This window comes from Thermobia domestica, chromosome 10 (assembly GCF_964235325.1).
Source record: "Thermobia domestica chromosome 10, izTheDome1.hap1.1, whole genome shotgun sequence".
Classification (NCBI taxonomy): Eukaryota; Metazoa; Arthropoda; class Insecta; order Zygentoma; family Lepismatidae; genus Thermobia; species Thermobia domestica.
Genome location: NC_137463.1, coordinates 149,281,166 through 149,305,575, shown reverse-complemented (window position 1 = coordinate 149,305,575; position 24,410 = coordinate 149,281,166). Strand labels below are relative to the sequence as shown.

The following is a 24,410-nucleotide window of genomic DNA, read 5'->3' as shown; positions in this document are numbered from 1 at the left end:
CTCTAGTCTTTATCGAAGATTTATCTGTTCCGAACATCCAGCATTGATTTCATCTCTTCCGAATATAACGCAATTTGCACAGATAGAAAATAACACGCTAAGAATTCAAACGGATCATCGTGTCAGTCGGATGATGTTGGTTAGGTTATAAATCACCACTGGGTCGAGGATTCAAATCCATAGTGACCCGCTAATTAGACTGAGACTCGGTAACGCAGAGGATAAAAGATATTTTACTTATTCCCTTGCGTTTACACAGTATTTCTGTCAGAGATGACCAGGACCGTTAATGTTATCCCCAGAGCACGAAAAACACGACGCCGAAGTTAAGAGTTAATTAGATTCTCTGGACCAGGTATATCGGGCTTTTGCTCCGTTTTAACATTGGAATATGAAGTGCATGTATGTGTGAGAGGCAGAGAGGGAGAGAAGTGAAAGATTCAAAGACAGGATAGAGAAACGTCAAGAAAGAGAAAGAGCGACGGGACGAATAAAAATATGAATCATACTTATCATTGTATTGTGTGATGTAGAACGCACACTCTGTTTACTTCATCTATCGCCAGTGATGTCCTGTAAGTTCTTCACCAGTTCTCTGTTTGTAGCCATAATTTTATGCGAAAAAATCCTACTACCTGATGGGGAATCGAATTAAGATTTTCCATTTGGAAGTCTGACACGTTACCATTACACCACCGATTGATTTAGCCAAACTTTGTTTAACAAATAGTGTAGTGTTTCTTTCTGAGAACGAAAAAACGAAAAGTGCATACTGCAGATCAATGATGTCTTTGGAATGTTCTGGTAATTCCCTTGCCCTTCCGGCACATTCCGGCACAGACGTAGCACAAACGATTAGCATACTTTTTGTTTCGAAATTCCAAGGTTGCAGGCTTCCGTTTCTGCAGCCCCTCCACTTCAAAACGATTTTAACTTCGTACCGGAAGTGGTACAAACGAAAATTTTTGCGGTACATTTTGGCACAAACGTAGCACAAACGATTGGCATAGATTTTGTTTTGAAATTCCTAGGTGGGGGGGCTGCCGTTTCCCACGCCCCCCACTTTAAAACTCTTATAACTTCGTACCGGAAGTGCTAGAAACGAAAATTTTTGCGGCACATTCCGGCACAAACGTAGCACAAACGATTGGCATAGGTTTTGTTTCGAAATTCCAAGGTGGGGGGGCTGAAGTTTCCTCACCCCCCACTTTAAAACTATTATAACTTCGTATCGGAAGTGGTACAAATGAAAATTTTTCCGGCACATTCCGGCACAAACGTAGCATACACGAATGGCATAGGTTTTGTTTCGAAATTCCAAGGTTGGAGGCTGCCGTTTCTCCAGCCTCCCCACTTTGAAACCCTTAAAACTTCGTACCGGAAGTGGTACAAACGAAAATTTTTGTCCGGCACAAACGATTGGCATAGTTTTTGTTTCGAAATTCCAAGTTTGGAGGCTGCCGTTTCTCCAGCCCCCCACTTTGAAACCCGTATAACTTCGTACCGGAAGTGGTACAAACGAAATATTTTGCGGTACACTCCGGCACAAACGTAGCACAAACGATTGCCATAGGTTTTGTTTCGAAATTCCAAGTTTGAAGGCTGCCCTTTCTCCAGCTCCCCCCCACTTTAAAACCCTTATAACTTCGTACCGGAAGTGGTACAAACGAAAATTTTTCCGGTACATTCCGGCACAAACGTAGCACAAACGATTGGCATAGGTTTCGTTTCGAAATTCCAAGGTGGGGGGGCTGCCGTTTTCCCAGCCCTCCACTTTAAAACTATTACAACTTCGTACCGGAAGTGGTACAAACGAAAATTTTTCCGGCACATTCCGGCACAAACGTAGCACACACTATTGGCATAGGTTTTGTTTCGAAATTCCAAGGTTGGAGGCTGCCGTTTCTCCAGCCCCCCCCCACTTTGAAACCCTTATAACTTCGTACCGGAAGTGGTACAAACGAAAATTTTTGGGGTACATTCCGGCACAAACGTAGCACGAACGATTGGCATAGGTTTTTTTTTCGAAACTCCAAGGGGGGGGGGGGGCTGGCGAAATTCACCTGTCATAGCGTACGTTTTGAAGTGTTTTCAAACGCTCTTTGCATAAGGAATAATTTTCCGTATTCTTTCTTTCTTTTTTCTTTTCTTTTTTTTCGCCCTTTTACTGTGCTGGAAAGGGACTCCGAAAATGAGGAGTCATCGCATAATAATCACTCTACGTGAGCAGTCTTTGGCACACGCTATGCGAGAACAGCGAGCAGCTCTGAAGTTGAATGTTTTCAAGGCCAAGGCTACCTACACATTTTGATAAGCACATTGTCGCGTGACTCAAGCTTAGGGAGTGAGTATGCCACAGCAGTTGCACTGTATGTTTCCGTATGATACTGAGATACTTTGGCAGGAAAATAGTTTTGTAAGGACCCAAAGAAGACTAAATATTAAAAAAATAAAAGGTATACTCGGCCTGAAAAACTTACATGCCGGGCTTTATTTTGATGAATAAGGACAACCACTACCACAGTACATGTTGTGGTACGAAAGTTGTAGTCTACGTGTCTGCTATGCGACGTTGCCAAGTGACGCCTAATATTTTGGTGCGATCAGTAAAAGAAATCACAGACACGTGTTGTTCAGCTGGGTTTATACATATCTCATCAGACTTGACGTTTGTTTGTTGAGAACAGCACCTAAAATACACTCATAATTCGATATGAGGGTTTCAACAGTTCTTATGGATTGTTAACCCTTTGGAGTTCTAGTACCTATTTTTTAGCTACTAAAGTAGTGTCTTCATTATTCGATTAAAAAAGAACCAATAAAGATTTTTACTTTGTTTCTTTTTGTATTTTCAAGCCTAGGGGCATTGTAGAACACGTAATGTATGGTTTCACGCCTTTCTGCGTCGAGACATAGGAGATGATGACGTCCTAACTTTAAAAAATATTTTGTTGTTAGACCTGTATTTATTTTTTAATTATTATTATTATTTTTTGTGGACTTACTTTTGCACCTAGAAGATTGAAATTTTGCACACACATTCAGTTCAACGAGCAGTATTTATCAGATTTTTTCAGATCTCTCCGTTAACACACGGTGTTCATAGGGGCAAAAAGGTTAAAAAAAGATATGTTTTAACCAAAACATCTTTCTTCGCGATTTTCACGCCTTAGATACACGATGGAGATATGTGAATGGTATAGTTTGAAAGACAGTTCTATTCTAAAGAGAATTATGTACGACCCACGATTCTAGGATAAGTAGGGAGTCTCAAGGAAATTTCTACTCAAGATCCCTTTTTATGCGGGAATGTGGGGTATTATGGATATATTATTTTTGGCAGGCTTAGTTTTGCACCTAGAAGATTGAAATTTGGACAAATATTCACTCCACCAAATAGTATTTATCAGATTTTTTCAGATCTCTGCGTTAAAACAGAGAGGTCCAGAGGGGTAAAAGTTTTAAGAGGATATTTTAACGAAAAATCCCTTTCTTCGCGATTTTCCCGCCTTAGATACATGATAGAGACATGCGAATGGTACCGTTTGAAAGGTAGTTCTATTCTCAAGAGAATGATGACGAACCATGATCCTAGAATAAACACGGATGTCTCAGGAAATTTTTTACCTGCCATCAGGGTCTTTTGCGGTTGTCTGGGGCATTGTGGGGATTATTGATAAATTAAATACTTTTCCTGCCCTTACTATTCAAGATAGAAACTTGAAATTTTTTACACACACATACAGTATTTTTCAGTTGATTTCCAGGTGTCCGTAGAACTGTAGAAATGTAGAACTGTAGATCTCCGAGACACATCTAGGATAAAGTCAAACGTTTAACACATATGCTTTGTTTCCGCGTGGTTCGATTGCAAATTCGATAGTGTTCATTGAACATACTGATTGAAAATTCAAGAGTGCTATTTTATTGTTAAATATCTATCAGATATAACCTATATTAAAAGTTCAAACTGTATCGTAATGAAAAGTTACAAACGTTGGAAAGAAAAAGTTTATGTTTCTCATAGATGTAGCATGTTTCAAATTTTAACGTAAATAGAACATATTGAATTATAGGATGGGAAAAATATTCTGTCAAACTAGTATAAATAAACTTTAGTTTTCAAATAACCAAAGAGGTACCATTCTCTAGTCTTTTTCGAAGATTTATCTGTTCCGAACATCCAGCATTGATTTCATCTCTTCCGAATATAACGCAATTTGCACAGATAGAAAATAACACGCTAAGAGTTCAAACGGATCATCGTATCAGTCGGATGATGTTGGTTAGGTTATAAATCACCACTGGGTCGAGGATTCAAATCCATAGTGACCCGCTAATTAGACTGAGACTCGGTAACGCAGAGGATAAAAGATATTTTACTTATTCCCTTGCGTTTACACAGTATTTCTGTCAGAGATGACCAGGACCGTTAATGTTATCCCCAGAGCACGAAAAACACGACGCCGAAGTTAAGAGTTAATTAGATTCTCTGGACCAGGTATATCGGGCTTTTGCTCCGTTTTAACTTTGGAATATGAAGTGCATGTATGTGTGAGAGGCAGAGAGGGAGAGAAGTGAAAGATTCAAAGACAGGATAGAGAAACGTCAAGAAAGAGAAAGAGCGACGGGACGAATAAAAATATGAATCATACTTATCATTGTATTGTGTGATGTAGAACGCACACTCTGTTTACTTCATCTATCGCCAGTGATGTCCTGTAAGTTCTTCACCAGTTCTCTGTTTGTAGCCATAATTTTATGCGAAAAAATCCTACTACCTGATGGGGAATCGAATTAAGATTTTCCATTTGGAAGTCTGACACGTTACCATTACACCACCGATTGATTTAGCCAAACTTTGTTTAACAAATAGTGTAGTGTTTCTTTCTGAGAACGAAAAAACGAAAAGTGCATACTGCAGATCAATGATGTCTTTGGAATGTTCTGTTAATTCCCTTGCCCTTTCCTAACCAACATTCGTAAATCATCTTTATCATGATACAGGTGTTTGCTTTCACATGTTTACGTATTGCTTGTCCAGTATGATAAGTCGATTGTTCACAATCACATTGTAAAAATACTAATTTTGACGTGAATAAGATTTGAACCTATGTTAGATAGCTTTATTGGTCCTAAGGTCATTGCGTTACCCCTACACTATCATGCCACCTGAAATTAGAAGCCAAATATTACTTACTTTAGTTCTGATCTTTGGAACAAATCAAAGTGCACAACGAAATTGATTTATTCGACGGCCTACAGAGAAATTTGTGCCCACTAGTAAAGGAAATGCTTACAATCCAAGGAAAAATTACACAAATAAAACATATTTTTCAGTAATTTCGTCGTGCAAGTTCAAAGGTACGTGAATAATAATAATAATAATAATAATAATAATAATAATAATAATAATAATAATAATAAATATAAACATTCACAGTATAGTAGTCGATTGTTATTATTATTATTATTATTATTATTATTATTATTATTATTAGCATCAATTACCCTCTTCGTTGGGTTAAATTGAGAAAAAATAGTAATATGTTCCGTTACTCAGTCACTGTTTAGCATTACTAAAGCTCTCTTTGATATCGGTCATTTTCGATGAGTTTTATATTAGTGCTGTCGAAATCGGTTTTTGAAAAAACCGAAAACCGGTTTTTGAAAAAAGTGAAATTTCATAACACCGAATTGTCGGTTTTGAAAACCGCTTTTGCGGTTTCGGTTTTGAAAACCGCTTTTGCGGTTTCGGTTTCGAAAACCGCTTTTGCGGTTTCGGTTTCGAAAACCGCATTTGCGGTTTCGGTTTCGAAAACCGCATTTGCGGTTTCGGTTTTGAAAACTGCTTTTGCGGTTTCGGTTTCGAAAACCGCTTTTGCGGTTTCGGTTTTCAGAAAATTGGTTTTCTGAAAAACCGAAAACCGCAAATGTCACAAAAATACGACAGCACGTAACGACGAGAAAACAGCAAAGAATCTGTCCCCACTCCGGCTCACAGTTGCCAGATGGAGGGAAATTTCCCTCGGCGTAGGGAAAAAATGATCAAAATTTGCAGAAGGAAAAAAAGATATTTTTTCTTAAAATGTCTTAAAGTGTGGGAAAATTCTTGGTGAATATACTTTTACAATTGGCAGAATAAAAAAATAAGTTGCAATTTCTCAAAGAGGCACGGCTATCGTTATTGGGAAGTAAAAAGATAGAATAAAATATGATCGGTGTTTCCTTCACGTATAAACTACTGCAGGTGTCTGGGACTTGCGATAAGAAGCCAGTCAACACATGCAAAACCACAACATTCACATATATCGGAGTGGCAACAAATCAACAATAAAATTGTGTATTGAGATAGAGATTTTCTTTTTTTCCTTTTTATTAAGAAAGTGAGGTGGTGCCTTTTTGTTAACAAAAGAAAGAGTGGCAGTACTATTTTTAAAAACAAGGGGAAAGAGTAATAATAATATAAAATATGACTGTCTAAGTGGATGATATTTCAAATTGAATTTCCTGAGTTGCATGTGTATAGGGATATACCTCATTTCTATTGAGCTTTGTGTTGGGTTATTAACCCATTTTAGCGGGTACCACCCGATTTTCAGGTTCTATATTCGTCCCCCGCTTAAACATATCTTAATCACGAAAAACCACCCGCTTTTTGGGATTGGAGAAAAATCTAAGAGGACTTAGTTGGTATGGTACATTCAACGTAAACCGTTACACCTCTGACAATCTCAATCGCGATTGAGTTAAATTTGAACTCGCGCTCGGGCTCAGGCTCAGGCTCTGGGCTATCTGAGCAGTGCGCGTGTGCAGAATCATTTGCTAATAAGAGATCTGCTCTAATGCACAATGGTTTTCTTTGTGTAGTTCATGTGTTTTTAATGTAATGTATTGGAAGTTCTATACGAATGAATATTCATTTGTAGATGTTGTGACAAACATACTTGAATTAATCATGCCTTCATAAGCTACAAGAATGCCGAACGACAATTTCAAGTGTAACTTTCAAGACTCTTATAGAAGCGAATTTACGTTTCTTAGCCAGGGCAGAACTCAGTTTGAAGCAAAATGTACACTCTGGAAAACTGTTTCGTTTGAAAAGTAGGATGCAGGGAAGCAAATTGGACCTCCCCTGATCTTTATATAGTTTGTAAATTAGACCACAAGGAACACGAATCTGAAGGAAATTGGACATTCCGAGTTTCGGAACTCGAGATATTAAAACTTAAAGTTTAATATAGACGCTATCTATCTATATGAAAAAAACACAATATTCTCTATACGAAACATATTATGTCCTGTGAGATATATAAAGGTAACCAAGAAAGTTCTGTCGCTTTTTGTGGAGGTCTGTGTTAAATTGACCTTCATACCGTGAGTTGAATGCGAATGGATATAAGGCGAAGGTCAGTTGTTGGTGTGGGTATATCCAATATTCTACCTGGTTGTGGCAGTTCAGTTACAACGTGAATTTGTGTAAGGACTGAGTGAATATGGAACTTCCACAGAGCGTCATAAGGGCGTGTATGCTATACGAGTTCAAACTTGGATCGAACACCACTGAAGCAGAGCGGAAGATACCTCAGGCCTTTCCTGAAGGTGTCGTGATTACGCAGACAGTGAAAGGGTGGTTTAACAAGTTTAAGAACGGTGACGAAACACTCACGAAAGACGCACCACACGTGCCGGAAGACCAACACATGTACAAAATGAGGATCTTCAGGTAGCAGTTGAGCCGAACTGTGGACAGACATGTGAGGAACTGGGGCTAACATTCAATGTTAGTGGAGAAACCATTCGCCAGCAGCTCTATCAATTTGGGAAGCACTGATTTGTCTCCGGGCCAGAAGGCTACGCGTGCAGACACCTGTGATTCTTTGCTGTCTCGTCTGAGGAAGGAGCCATTTCTGGACAGGATGTTGACATGTGTTGAGAAGTGGGTCCTGTACGAAGCTCCACGGCGTCATCATTGGTTAAAATCCCATGAACTGGTTCCAAAACAGCTGAAATCAGCAATGCAGCAGAAAGTACTCCTGTGTGTTTGGTGGACTGCTCACGACATCGTGCATCGGGAACTGCTACCGGGTGGTCAGAGCAGAACATCAATGCAACTGTCTACTGTCAGCAGTTGAGCCGTGTTCAAGAAAAACTCAAAACCCTGGAGCCAACACTTCTCAATCGCTATGGGGTTCCCCCGTTACGGAACAACGCTATACCCCATATAGCTAGAATGAGCCGGGACACCATCCTACGCTTTGGATGGGAAACACTATTACATGCGCCATACTGTCCGGACATTGTACCTTCCTGTTATCACCTGTTCCTTTCCTTGGACACTCACTTTAGAGGACTCCAGTTCAACTCCGTAGTAGAGGTGCTAAATGCACTTGATACCTTCTTCGCTTCACGGCAAACCAAGTTCTACCGCGAAGGAATCCATGCCCATCCCGAACGTTGGCAGAAGGTCATTGATACTGATGGGTACTGTTTTTGATCTTCCAGATACGTCTTAGGTGATATATCGATGCTGTAAGTCATAGGTCAAAAAGCGACAAAACTTTCTTCGTTACTTTTTTACATATTACATAAAACTACTGTATAAGTTCTAGTATCTCGAGTTCGGGAAGTCAGAATGTCAAAATTCGTTCAGATTATTGCTCATTTTGGTCCAGTTTACAAAATATATAAAGATCAAATGGGGTCATTTTTGCTTCCTGGTCAGTTTATGATCGAATATCTCGAGTTCCGAAATCCGGAATGTCAAAATTCCTTCAGATTCGTGTTCCTCGTGGTTTAGTTTACAAAATATATAAAAATCAATTGGGGTCTAGTTTGCTTCCGTGTTCACTTTATGTTCGAATATCTCGAGTTCCGAAATTCGGAATGTCAAAATTCCTTCAGATACGTGTACCTTGTGGTCTACTTTACAAAATATATAAAAATCAGGTAGAGTCCAGTTTGCTTCCATGGTCAATTTATGTTCGAATATCTCGAGTTCCGACATTTGAAATGTCAAAATTCCTTCATATTCGTGTTTCTTGTGGTCTAATTTACAAAATATATAAAAATCAGGTAGAGTCCAGTTTGCTTCCATGGTCAATTTATGTTCGAATATCTCGAGTTCCGACATTCGAAATGTCAAAATTCCTTCATATTCGTGTTCCTTGTGGTCTAATTTACAACATATATGAAAATCAGGTGGGATCCAGTTTGCTTCCCTGCAGCCGAAAAGTACATTGGAAGTGTCATCAAAGAAATAACTAAAAAAAAAAGTACTAAGGATCGCAGGTCAGTATTTGTAACACGGAAGTTCACATCAATACTTACGGTTTAGAACCCTCACTTTTCTGATTTTAAAATATGGCAACCCTAATTTAACTGTGACTTGTACAACCATCGAACTATCCCTTTCGCACTGTGCTGCACATATTACCATAATAGCCTTGGAGCAAAAAAAAAAAAAAAAAAAAGTTAAAACACACATATAAATCAATTCATTTGTCTCGATCGATAGATGCTTTCACAATTGTTAAAAGGTGTAATTAAAAACAGCAAACATTGTTTCTGCTTTGAAAAGGGCAATCCCTTATAAAACCGCAAACACGGTTTCGGGTGGCTTTCGCTTTCGAAAAGAGCTTTTGCGGTTTCAGTTTCGAAAACCGCATTTGCGGTTTCGGTTTTGAAAACCGCTTTTGCGGTTTCGGTTTTGAAAACCGCTTTTGCGGTTTCGGTTTTGAAAACCGCATGTGCGGTTTCGGTTTTGAAAACCGCATTTGCGGTTTTCGGTTTTCAGAAAACCGGTTTTCTGAAAAACCGAAAACCGCAAATGTCACTAAAATTCAACAGCACTATTTTATATATCCTCTCCCCACTCTATGTTGTGGGTACTGCATCTGCAGTGTCATTCTTGATCTCAGCAAGCCGGAAACTATGAATTCGACACTGATAGGGGTTATTTCGATCATTTTTATGTCTCCCCCTCCTCCAAGTTGAGGGACTGAATTTGGATTTAAACAGCATCAGATGTGTCACTGTTAATCTCAGTGACTCCAAAAATTATAGATTCGCCACTTCTACCAGTAATTTTTCTATCTTTGTTAAATGTCGCTCCCCCTCTCCATCTCTTAAGTTCCACCTTCAATGTGATATGACAGAAACCATCTCAGGTTCGAACTTCATCTAGGTTGAAAATTTGATCAAGATTGGTTTGGTGGTTCAAAAGTCATTAAGTTTTATTTATTTTATTTATTTATTTATTTTATTTATATATATCATCCACTCCCATTTCCCTCCCCAAGTTCTTCCGTGAAAGTGAAATGAAAAAAAATCATATCAGGCCCGAACCTCACCTATTTTACAAATTTGATCGTGATTGATCCTTTGTTTCAAGTTTTATTTATACCTTTTAACTTCTCCCTCGCCTCAACCCTAAGTTATATCGACAAAGTAAATAGATAAATACCATCTTAGGTTCGAACCTCAACTGTGTCGAAAATTTAATCGAGATCGGTGGCGTGGTTCAAGGGTGATGAAGTCACAAAGACACCCCACTTTCATTTTCAGTTCTTTTTTACATCTATTTCCCTCTCTTCGGCCCCTACGTTGCACTGTAAAACTGAAATGACAAAAGTCGTCCCAGATCCGAACCTTATCTATGTTGAAAGCTTGATAGAGGTCGGTCTGGTGGTTCAAGAGTTATTATTACGTTTTATTCATTTTTATATATCAACCCTCTTCCCCTTCTCCTCCTAAGATTTACTGTTAAAATGAAATGACAAAAAAGCTTCCCAGGCCCGAACCTTATCAATGTTGGAAATTTGAGCGAGATCGGTCGGGTGCTTCAAGAGATTAGGAGCCACAAACGTAGTTACTTTCAATTTTATAATGTAGGTTATTATTATTATTATTATTATTATTATTATTATTATTATTATTATTATTATTATTATTATTATTATTATTATTATCAGTAGTAGTAGTAGTAGTATTTGCGTACTTTTTAACTTACAAGGAGAAATTACTGAAAATTATATTTTATTTCCATATTTTTTCCTCGATTTTATGTTTTTTATCAATGGGAACTTATTTCTCTCTAGGCCGTCGAACAAATCAATTTCGTTGTGCACTTTGGTGCAAATAACGTTACAGGAAGAAGCCGATTCGTTCCAAAGATAGGGCTAAAGTAAGTAATATTCGGCTTGTAATTTTAGGTTGCATGGTGGTATAGGGGTAACGCAATGGCCTTATGAATAATACAGCTATCTAACATAGGTTCAAATACTGTTCACGTCAAAATTAATTCTTTTACAAAGTGATTGTGAAGAATCGACTTACCATACTGGACAAACAATACGTAAAAATGTGAAAGCAAACACCTGTATCATGATAAAGACGATTTACGAATGTTGGTTGGGATAGAGCAAAAGAATTACCAGGACATTTCAAAGACATCATTGATCTACAGTATGCACTTTTCGATTTTTCGTTCTCAGAAAGAAACACTACACCATTTGTTGAACAAAGTTTGGCTAAATCAATCGGTGGTGTAATGGTAACGTGTCAGACTTCCAAATGGAAAATCTTAAATCGATTCCCCATCAGGTAGTAGGATTTTTTCGCATAAAATTATGGCTACAAACAGAGAACTGGTGGAGAACTTACAGGGCATCACTGGCGATAGTTCGAGTAAACAGGGTGTGCGTTCTATATCACACACTGCAATGATAAGTATGATTCATATTTTTATTTGTCCCGTCCCTCTTTCTCTTTCTTGGCGCTTCCCTATCCTGTCTTTGCATCTTTCATTTCCCTCCTTCTTACACATACATGCACTTCATATTCCAAAGTTAAAACGGAGCAAAAGCCCGATATACCTGGTCCGGAGAATCTAATTAACTCTTAACTTCGGCGTCGTGTTTTCCGTGCTCTGGGGATAACATCAACGGTCCTGGCCATCTCTGACAGAAATACTGTTTAAACGCAAGGGAATAAGTAAAATATCTTTTTTATCCTCTGCGTTACCGAGTCTCAGTCTAATTAGCGGGTCACTACGGATTTGAATCCTCGACCCAGTGGTAATCTATAACCCAACCAACATCATCCGACTGACACGATGAACCGTTTGAGCTCTTAGTGAGTTCATTCTATCTGCAAATTATGTTATATTCAAAGTGATGATATCAATGCTGGATGTTCGGAACAGATAAATCTTCGGAACAGATAAATCTTCGGAAAAGAATAGAAAATGGTACCTTTTTGGTTATTTGAAAACAAAAATTTTATTTATACTAGTTCCCATCCTGTAATTCAAAGTTTTTTATTTACGTTGACATTTGAAACATACTACATCTATGAGAAACATAAACTTTTCCTTTCCAACATTTGTAAGTTTTCATTACGATACAGTTTGGACTTTTAATATTGGGTATATCTTATAGAAATTTAACAATAAAAAAGCACTCTTGAATTTTCTTTTTCTTCTTTCTTTCTCATTTCTTTTCATTTCGTTTTCTCGTTCAGTTTGAATTAGTAGTCGGAAATGGAGGACATGACCAACGCTATCTACTGGGTATACTAGAATGGATTTTGGATCAGTACGTCCAATGAACACTATCGAATTTGCAATCGAACCACGCGGAAACAAAGCATGTGTGTTAAACGTTTGACATTATCCTAGATGTGTCTCGGATATCTACAGTTCTACTTGAAATTGGGCATGCTATCCATTATGAAAGTAACATAATAAATGTTAAAGCATCCTCTATATATTCGAATAGTTCTTAAAAATATGTAAAAACAAATGTTATTTCTATAATACTGTTGGAATTCTGAATACGGAAGTTTATAATGTTAGGTTATCTTCTTACTACGTTTGAATTCCACAGTTTTATCTGTTTTCCCTTTTCTTTCTTCTTCTTCTTCTTCTTCTTCTCTCTCTCTCTCTCTCTCTCTCTCTCTTTCTCTCTCTGCCTCATTTCTGAATCTCTGTGTGATAGACATTCATTGGTTTCAATTTTTCATCGTGGGTGTTTCAGTTTCTCCCTACATCAACCTATGAATCTTGTTTCGTCTCGGTTTTGTTATTTCATTTTATCTAAACTAATACATGTGTAGTTTGAAATAAGAATTGCGCTCATGTTGTTAGCTAATTTTAGTATGGGAGTGAAGGAAGGAGGAGAGATAGGAGTTACTTTACCTGACACGATTATGGGATAAGAAAATATATATTTGGTGGGCTAACTGCACGGCGTTAGCTGTCGTAATTTTTGATGAGGAGTTTACCATTTGAAAGGCTGCTCTATTGTGAAAAAACGAGGTATGAAGCATGATCCTACGATAGATAGGAATGATGCCGTAGCCGCTGGACTGAATGTCTTTAATTTACTTTTAAACATAGGACACCCGGCAAAACAGAGCACACTCTGTCTCAATCAGATGATGTGTCACAAACGAGTTCACATTCTCATTTGTGGGAATATTCAAGTCTAAATTAAAGTCTAAAATCATAACCTTTCACATTTAAAAATATTGTGTGATATGCAATATGGCGGAATTCAAGATGGGTTCGCAGGTGACTCCACTCCAAATCAATGCAATAATTCCAATTGTAACATTTATTTTGCCTCCATCCACTCACGTCGTTATTATTGTTCTGTCCCAATACCCTTGACTAACCCTGTATACAGCTCAACATTTGTCTTCTCACAGCAAAATTAAACTAATCTTTTTCACAGAATACTTTTCATATTATACTTTAATCCATATCTCTTGGTCATATCTCTTTCTTTCTCCTGATTTCCACTACTGATCTCAGGCTTTTTAGCCGTAGAATTGTATTTCCGAGCCCTTTCACGCGGGGCTCTTTTGACTTGGCTACTTTTAACGCGGGGCCTTTTTGACTCGGGGCCTTTTGTCGCGGGGTCCTTTCGACTCCGGCTATTTTGTCGCGGGACCGTTTTGACCTGTGCCCTTTTGAAGCGGAGTCCTATTCACCCGGCTTTTTTGACATAAGGCCCTTTTGACTCGGCGTCTTTACCTGCGAGGATCTTTTGGCCCGTGCCCTTAGGAGGCGGGTCCTCTGTGACCCGGGTTTTTTGACATAGAGCCCTTTTGACTGGGAATCTCTTCCCGCGACGATCTTTTGACCTGGGCTCTTTTGACGAGGGGAACATTTTGACGCGGGGCATTTTCGACTCGGGCACTTTTGTTGCGGGGCCATTTTTGACCTTACTCTTTTGACGCGGAGCCTTTTCGACCGGGGCTATTTGGACTCGGACCTATCTATCCTCGCCCTTTTGTAGGGCCCTTCTGACATGAAACCATATATATATAATGCAGCAGCTGAAATGCGTCGGGCAGGGGGCGGGCATGAGTAAATCGATTATCCAGGGCGCAATAAAGTTAGTTACGCCACTTTTCATATCTCCTTCCTTCTCTTCTCTCTACATTATATCTGGAGATGTATGTTCTTACGAATAGACTACTATGGCGTTTTTAAAAAGTAGGAGGATATACGCTATCAACGATAAATGTTATGACTTTTAATATATATAGGGCAATAAATCGAAAAACTCTATATCGGTCTTTTGCCCCCCCCCCCGTTGAAAAAATCCTGCGGGCGTTAGTGTTTATCATGTTGCTTAATTACTGGTTTATATTGTGCTATACACGGAATAGATACTTCTGTGCTTTATTTAATAATAAGGACCTTATTTACACTTATTACGGCACTTGCTTTACGACAGCGAAACATATTCACGTTCAGCGTATTCAGTTTCCATTCTGAAATGAGGACAGTGAGGAGAATGAAATAATTGACGCATACATTTAGGACTTAGAAAAGTGTCCTGCGAGCAGGTCGTGTTAAGTTCCTGAAGAGTGAAAAGCGCTAGTAGCAGATGTTAGCAGTTATTAACTTAACATATAAACAATAAATTGATAAACTGATAATACAAATTTTTCAGAGATGACAGTGCACTGATGCTTCAAATCTATGCCTTTTACTCATTATACCTACGTTATTTCCCTAGTCAAAATAAAAACTTTTCAAAATTAATCACAATTTCTTATGCAACCATCCCTTCCTAGCAGTACTGCGCGGTCACATACCCGTCACGGCGATGTAAAGGCACTTTTGGCGACGAGGATACAAGAACAATCCTTCCTATATGCCTCCAGCTGTTCAGGAACTTAAGGAACTTTGGAAGTAAAACCGATATCAACTGCAGAATGGTAACGTGGGTTTAGTGCTATGAATCAAACGTTGTATGATCTGAGAAATCGTATGCAGATTGTAACACTTAGCAAGCTCCTTTTTGTATCTATAAATGGTCCACCTTCGCGTTTCTTTAATGCCGAAAAATATGCAACAATGTGGATAAAATTGAAGCGTCACAGTGCTACAGACAATCCTACCGGGAAAGCAAGAAATGTCCAAGAATGTTCACATGCATCTCGCCATTTCAACTAAAACGTAAGTAATGTTTTTCTTTAAAAAGGACAACTTTAGTTTGTTGTATGTACATAGTTTTTGTATTACTCTATCTTTACTACATTTTCTGTTATTGTTTTGTTACTTTTGATAATTGAATGTTCTGTTTAACTAGATTTTGAATTTGAACATAAAATATTATTCTGATTCTAGAAGGCTCCAGGAAATATTTTTTGGCCATCTCTCAAATTTCAAGCCCCACTGCCCCTAATGTATATGCAAATGTACTACACATGGTGATCCACCTATCCCCCCACTGGTAAATGAACAAATCGAACCTTGCCTCTTAGTGAAGTTTGGGGCACTACTCCAAAATCCAGCGTCGTCAAATTGTGTCGTCAAAATATAAAATGCTGCTTATATTTTTAACATTTTTTAATTATAGAGGTATATATGTTAAATCACTCAAATTTGCAGTGGCATATATTTTAATCCTACAAAACATTTACTGAATATTATTTTTTGACAGTGCCTAAATTTAAGGTGGGTCAACACATCCTTCCAAAAGTTTAAGAAGGAGTACATTAATGTGCTTACGTCATATGAAAGGCAATAGTCTCTATACTCAACTATATAACCATATGTTGGAGGAAAACCTCATCTAAGAAGATAAATCAGGTCAATAAATGACGACGTAATTAACACATGGTAATATTTGACAATTTGTATTCTTAGAAACGAACAACGAGGACCACCTAAATTTAAAGAATTACATATTCGAGTTGTAAAGGACATTTGCCAAATTTTAGTTTTTGACAATTCTCAAATATAAGGGATGCACGAATGTACCCCTCCCACAGTTTCTAACGAGTGCGTCAGTGTACTCATCCTTTATGAAAGAGAATGGATCCCTATACTAAACCATGTAATCATAGAAAGTAATAAAGTCTCATCAAAGGAGATAAAATAGGTAAAGAAAACATCCGAAATTGGAACTTTAGCTACTTTTACCCATAGAAGGAAACGAGATTAGCCAGTCAAACTTACATACATGCATACCCCGGTCTTTGTGCGTAACGCAAGCTTACACAACCCACACTATATTGATGGAAGTGCAAAAGAAATGTGGTTAGAGAATGCAATATTTTTTTAAAGAAAAAATATGTTCTGATATAATAAATGAAAACAACTACTTATATAAATTTAAGTGATGGTACAAACTAGAAAACTTTAACACAGGAGTTAAATATTTAAAATTGTTATTTGTAGATTTACATTCCGTTGCTTGTGAAACTAGTGACTTCTTTTTCTTTCTTTCTTGTTTTTTTTTTTTTTTTTTTTGGTCACTTGTCCCGTCAGTGATTCCTAAATACATGGCCTAATTTTTTTATTACCCTCCCATATATATTTAGATGTCTTCCACCATCAGACAATTTTATATTATTAATTACTTTGATTCCCGGAAGGAACACTCCTCCTATCCTGAAAGAGAGACAAATAAGGTTTAAAATCTGCACTTACCACACAGCCTGATGAAAAAGGATTCAAGAGAAAGAAATAATAATAATAATAATAATAGTAATCATCTTTTCCTAGGAATGAACACAATATCACTTTTGTTCTTGTTCACGTACTAACGTGACTAAAATGCCGTACAAATCTCTTCCATATGGAAACTAATGTTAATATCACTTGTCATTACACATTAAAAAGTTTTTTTTTTTTTTTTTAACGTGTGTCCACACTATAAATTCGAGTGTTGGACATCATGTTTCTTGAAGGGTCTTAAAGAAACACAAATGGAAGTTCCTATAAACTGAAAAGTTTATGGAGTAGAATATCTATGTCCCGCTAAATACTTATATTTTTTATTTTATCAAACATGATCTTCACTATCATAACACTTATTTTCCTCGGGTAGCATAGACGATATGCTTTCACACTTCAATACTGTTGAACAAGTTATGAAAGTACATCTTTCCCGGATATAGATAACATTGTATAGATCCTATTAGACTTCTAACTTTATCCAGAAATAATTAATGTCTCCGGTGAGTCTAGTTTCTGGGAAATAGTAATTGATGCACTAGTTGACTCTAGTAACACTGTTCTTTCTATTGTAATGACTAATTATTCATTTTTCATGCCCGGAAATATTCACATTCTTTTTTTTAAAAAAAAAAAAAAAAGAAAAAAAGAAAGCACACACTTGCAACCGAAAACACAGGCTTAAGCAACAGTCTTCCAATGTTGCATTGACCGTTATTTTTCACTATAGCATTCTTGTCAGTTTTCTCTGTTAGTAGTCCTCCCTCTTCACACTTGAAACAATCACACACCAATTAACTCGCTTAAAATGCCACTTCCAAGTAATTCACTCCACATACAAAAGCAACTATACTAATGTGTATATATATATATATATATATATATATATATATATATATATATATATATATATATATATATATATATATATATATATATATATGTCAATATACTCACTTCTATCTAACCGAAAAACATTTTTTTCGCGGTTTGGATGCCGGTTAATTTTAGTTTAATTTTATTTAAGCAGTGAATTTATGGATTACGTTTAGTAATATGATTGATAAAAAAAAATAAAGACATTACAGAAGACATGTCAAAATACTCATATGGACTAACATAGTATAGCGAAATACACCTGTTATCACTTGAAAGTGATTATGCGGTTCAATTCTTTAACGGTTGAGTGACATCGTCCACTATCAGGTGAGAAGCACAACAGTCCTGCAAGATGCCAAAGTAATTACTTTACAAGATGAATTTTACACTTCAAATGAAAAAAATGAAATGAAATCTTTGAGTTTTACGTCCCACGGTTATGCCGGTTAGGCTAAAGGAGACGGTGATGATGAGTAATGAATGAAATGGTGGAATGAAGAAAATGGGAGGAAACGGGAGAACCCCGAGAAAACCCACGCACACGGTGTGAAAAATTTAAATATCAATATGTAAATAGGTAGTATATTTGCATTTATAAGAGAAAATAAATTTGCATATTAACTCTCAAATTACACTTGTGAAAGGCGTGCCTTTCACATTTACTATTATATGAAAATGTGAAAGGCGTGCCTTTCACATTTACTATCATATGAAAATTTTTTGATTAGGAATTCCCAAAATTTAAGTGTGACTGTTGTATGTTTCTCTCCCAAAATTTAGAGAGTTGGACCTTTGTACCCCTAGGTAATTGACTCCTGGTCAGATTCCATGGTCATTGACCTGGACCATTAAAATAATTTTAGCTCACTCAGCTATATGGGTGTGAGAGTACTATTCGCCCAAGTTTTAGATTGAAAATCATCAAAATTCTTCCTTGAAATTCTGGATACAAGGCAAATTATTTGTGAATGTTTTAAGTTCTTGAACTCTTGTTTCATATTACAATTTATCTTTATTTTGCTGACATTGCTGTCAACATGATACCGTTCAAAATTAATATTATTATTATTATTATTTTTTAGGTTGTTGCTGCCAAAAGAAGGAGACGGTACTGAAGATATTAGTATTAAGGCAACTGAAACTACATTGATTTCAAAACAATACAACCCATTTAAAGAGAGAAATTTGGAACATCCTACATCGTAAGTAATTCTACTGAACAAGATTTTTATTCGGCAATTAAATATTGTTCTTGTTGAATGCATCCTCGAAAGTAGCTCAGTGTCAAATGTAACAAATGTGACTACATCCATACAACTAGGTTATCTAGCAAATTGGGATGTGTGTTTATTCTAATAACATTAGTTTTAGAGTTATTATGATTAGGAAGTAGAAACGATAATTAATAGCCCACATATTCACCTAATCCACTTCTGTCATAAAGTTTTAACATTGTAGTAGCTTTTATATTTCTGTTGTGTGGAACTGGTAGCAGTATTGGGCAAATTTCAATTGAATTAACAGTTAACAATTAATCTGTAAATTTAATTGTTAATTAAATTAACAATCGAAGTAAGTAATGGTTAATTGTTAATTGCAGTTGGCCACTAATAATGGAGAATCAATTGCAATTAATCAATCGATTGAATGCAATTGCACTGGAAAGTAATTGCAGTTGAATTCAGACATTCAATTGCAATTGAAATTAATTGGCAATTAATTCAATTGCAATTGATTTCCATAGCAATTACTTTCAATTGATTGATCAATTGCAATTGATTTTCACTGATTAATTTTCAACACTATAGCTCAGAGAGGGCGTAGGGCAATGAAAACTTTAGCCACGACCAATTGACTCACCACTCATCATGACCCACGACCCACCGTGACCCACCACCCATCATGAACCACTCTCACCCACTGTGACCCACAGACCCACCAAAACCCATTGTCATCAACTCTGACCTATGATTCACGCCCTCTTCTCTACTGACTAAAGAATTTAAACTTGTAATAAAACAAGCCTATGTAATTATCACTCATCGGAGTTTGAATTTCTACGAGCACCGCTCTATTACAATATCGGTGGATCTGACCTTTCTAATATAAATAAAATAAAGAGTTGGTTTGTGTCTGTCTGTCTATCTTTGTGCGACCTGTGGACCAGACGAGTGGACCGAAAGTTTTCAAAATTTGGTCACGGGTAGCTTGGTCTAGGCCCAAGATCAAGATGAAGCGTTTTATTAAAATTTCGAACTAGGGGGGGTCTCAGGAGGACGTTTACCGGGACCGGCCTTGGGACCAGACAAGTTGACCGATAGTTACCAAATTTTGGTCACGGATACCTTGGTCCAGGTCCCACGCCAAGGCGAAGCGTTTTTGATAAAATTCGAACGAGGGCGCCTTAGGTGGGCGTTAAACCGGGACATGTAAAAGTAGTAGAAAATGACCGATATTAGTGTTGATTTCATAGTTTTCGTGGTCGCTCAGGTCAATGGTGAAACTCCGATCGCATTAACTTCCAAATTCACCCTATTCGGCTGCGGGTCGGGGGTCAACGGCGGGGAGGGGTATACCGAAACGTAAAAGTAATCCAAAATGACCGATATTAGTGTTAAATCCATAGTTTTCACGGTCGCTGAGAACAATGGTGACACTACCATTAGCGATGACTTTCAAATTCATCCACCGTTGTATGCGGATCTTGGGTCACCAGAGGAGGAAATTCCGAGACATGTAAAAAAATGAAAATGACCGATATTGATGTCAAATCGATAGTTTTCGGGGTCGCTGAGCTCAATGGTGAAACTCAAAACCGCGTTTACTTTCACATTTAGCTCCCATCAGCTAATGAACGGGGGCATTATAAAGGGGATCACGAGGCATGTAAAAATAATCCACAATGACCGATATCAGTGTCAAATCCGTAGTTTTCGCGGTCGCTTAAATCAATGATGATACTTTCATTAGCGATGATTTTCAAATTTACCCACCATTGTATGCGGGCCGGGATCCACCGGGGGTGGAGAATTGCGAGACATGTAAAAATAATGGAAAATGACCGATATTAGTGTCAAATCCATAGTTTTCGCTGTCGCTGAGATGATACTTCCACAGACGTTGACTACCAAATACAGCCCCCATCCACTGCGGGCCAGAGGCGTTGTTTTTTCAAAATTGGAACCAGAGGATTATAGGGACTTTTACCGGCATATGTAAAAAGTAGTAGAAAATGACAGATGTTAGTATCACATTCATAGTTTTCTCGGTATTGGTTGGGGGTTGGTGGGGGCCAGAGGAGATTTTTTCACAATACGAATCAAGGGGGTCTGAGGATTGGTTCACCGGGACATGTAAAAGTAGTAGAATTTGTGTCGAATCCATATTTATCGGGGTTGCTCAGATGTATAGTGACACGTGTTCCGATAGTGTTTACGTTCAAATTCAGCTCCCATCGGCCTTCCCAATTAAAACACTATACGTTGTTGGATATATATTCACACAAAATATATCCAGTTTTAGAAATGTTTCTTAATTGTTCCCCCGTTGTTCAGTTTGTTTACATTGATATTTTATCTGATCCGTCCGAAGAACGGGCATAACAGCTAGTATGAAATTGTAAAGTGTTTGTTATGCCGTCAGTTCCTTGTTGAATTATAGATACTTTTCAGTGAAAAAAAGAATAAAATTTGAAAGTCGCAAATCTAGTTAAAGTAGACCAACGTAAAGGAAAAAAAGTATAAAATTTTCCATATAATTAAGCGTACAGTACAAACTTAAAATTTCCATGTAATTAAGCTTACAGTACAAATTTTGTCTCTGTTTCTCACAACTTGATTTCCTTGAGCTCTGAACGCTAAACACACGTCTCGTCTCGATAGCAAAACGACTATAGATTTTTATAACAAGATAGTGTCAAATGCCGTGAGTACCGGCGTCATTAACTTGTTCCGCCACCAACGAATTTTGAGATGGTTCCTTTTGCATTGTTTTGTGCTATTTTGTACGCCTATTCTTACTTTTTGTGCATCACCGGAAGTGGGTCAAAATGGGCTTTCAAGATGGGACGAAAAACACCAAGAGTTCCGCCACTTTCGAATTTTGAGGTCGTTCATTTCACATCCTTTCATGCTTGCTTTGTGCCGTTTTGTGCGCCTATTACGACGTTTTGTGAGTCACTGGAAAAGGGTCAAAATGGGCCTCCAAGGTGGGACGAAAATGACCCACTGTTGTACCACTATCGAATTTCGAGGTCGTTTCTTTCGCAACGTTTAGTGCCATTTTTGTTTCGTTTTGTGCGCCTATTTCTACGTTTTGTGCGCCACCGGAAATGGGTCAATGTTTTCCTACAAATATGGCGGAACAAGTTAATGCTGTTCCGTCAGGAACGATTTCGAGGTCGTTTCCTTCACAATGTCATGTGCGTGTTTTCTACCGTTTTGTAAGCCTGTTTCCACGTTTTGTGAATAAATGGTAGTGGGTCAAAATGGGCATTCGATGTGGGGAAAAAAATGACCCACTGTCCCACCAGTATCGAATTTCGTGGTCGCTTCTTTCGCATTGTTTAGTGCATGTTTTGTACCGTTTCTGCGCATATTTTCACGTTTCGTGCGCCACCGAAAATGGATCAAAGAGGACCTAAAAATATATCAGAAAAAGAAATATTCATCTCACTTTCATGGCCCATTTTGACCCACTTCCACTGATGCACAAAGCGACACAAATCACGCACAAAAAATGTGAAGGAAACGACCTCGGCATTCGATGGTGACGGAGCAGCATTAAGTTATTCCTCTATACTTGTAGGCCATTTTGGCCCATTTTCGTTGTCGTCTAAAGTGGAAATAGGCGCACAAAACGGTACAAAACAGGCACTATACGATGCGAAAGAAACGGCCTCCAAATTCGATAGTGGCGGAAGAATGGCTCTTTTTCCTCACACCTTGATGGACCATTTTGACGCATTTCTGGTAATGCATAAAACGTGGAAGTAGGCGAAGGGAACGGTACAAAATACACACTAAACAATGGAAGGAAACGTCCTCCAAATTCGTTGGTGGCGGAACAGCATTAACTTGTTTCGTTATATTCGTAGGTCCATTCTGACCCACTTCTGGTGACGCACAAAACGTACAAAACAAACACTAAATAATGCGAAAGAAACGACGTCGAAATTCGATAGTGGCGGAACAGTGAGCCATTTAACTCCCACTTTGAAAACCCGTTTAACTCTCCTCGGGTGATGCACAAGACGAGAAATAGGTGCAGAAAACTTTCTATTTTAAAAAAGAAAAGGCACTAAACGATGAAAAAAAAAAGAGAATATTCGATAGTGTCGGAACAGTGGGTCATTTTCGTCACACGTTTCAGGTCCATCTTGACACACTTCTGGTGACGCACAAAACGTAGAAATAGAGCACGAAACGGCACGAAACATACACTAGTCGATGTGAAAGATAGGACCTCGAAATTCGGTAGTGGCGGAGCAGCGGGTCATTTTCGTCCAACCTTCGAAGCCCATTTTGAACCTCTTCCAGTGACGCACAAAACGTCGAAATAGGCGTACAAAAGGGTACGCGATGTGAAGTTAACGACCTCAAAATTCGATAGTGGCGGAACTCTTGGTCATTTTCGTCCCATTTTGACCCACTTCCGGTGAGGCACAAAACGTGAAAATACGCGCTCGAAACGCCAATAAACTGACACTAAACGATGCGAAAGAAGCGACGTCGAAATTCGTTGGTGGCGGAACAGTGGGTCATTTTCGTCCCGCCTTGAGGACTCATTTTAACCCACTTCCCATGACGCACAAAACGTGGAAGTAGACGCACAAAACGGCACAAAACGATGTGACAAAAACGACCTCGAAATGCATTGCTGGCGGAACGGGAATAACTTGTTCCGCCATATTTCTAGGCCCATTTTGAACCACTTCCGGTGACGCACAAAATGTGGGAATAGGCGCGCAAAGCGATACAAAACACGCACAAAAGATGCAAAACAAAGTATCTCGAAATTCGTTCTTGGCAGAACAAGTTAATGACGCCGTGAGCACCAATATAAGTATATACTGTAGTTCTTACCATCAAGGCTGAGAACTGCAGAGTCCAATTTTTTAGCCAAAGCAGAAACCCAACCGGGATAGTGTTGTCAACCGGTTCGGCTCGGTTCAACTGAGCGAACAGCTTGAGTTGGCTTGGTTGGGATGACCAATCGACTGGGCTCAATTGAGCCGATGGCTTGAGCCGGCTCGGTAGGCACGAGTCATCAAGTCGGCTCAATTGGAGCCAATGACTCGAACCAGCTCCATTCAAACGAGTCCATAAGCTGGGTTCGAGTCAGCTCAACTGAGCCGATGGCTCGAACCCGTTCTCTTGGGGTAAACAATCAGCTCGGTTCGGTTCGGCTCGTGTGAGCCATCGGCTCGAGCTGGCTCAGTTGGGTGAGCTGTTGGCTCGGCTCACTTCTCGGTTCGGCTCGATAAGTGAATGAGCTGTGAACGAGCCGCCCGAGTCGTTGACAACCCTAAACCCGGGTAGAGCAGGTTTGA

General features: G+C 38.3%; 1 protein-coding gene across 3 annotated transcripts in view; it reads left to right on the top strand.

Annotated features, from left to right (window-relative positions):
* The window catches only part of LOC145662765 (proton-coupled amino acid transporter-like protein pathetic), a 1,517,009-nt gene that overhangs the window by 434,101 nt on the left and 1,058,498 nt on the right, over positions 1 to 24,410 (top strand). For all 3 annotated transcript variants that reach the window (XM_081728636.1, XM_081728638.1, XM_081728637.1), the window contains one exon: positions 18,943 to 19,062. In XM_081728636.1, the coding sequence (XP_081584762.1) occupies positions 18,943 to 19,062 (120 nt within the window). The remainder of the gene's footprint in view (positions 1 to 18,942; positions 19,063 to 24,410) is intronic.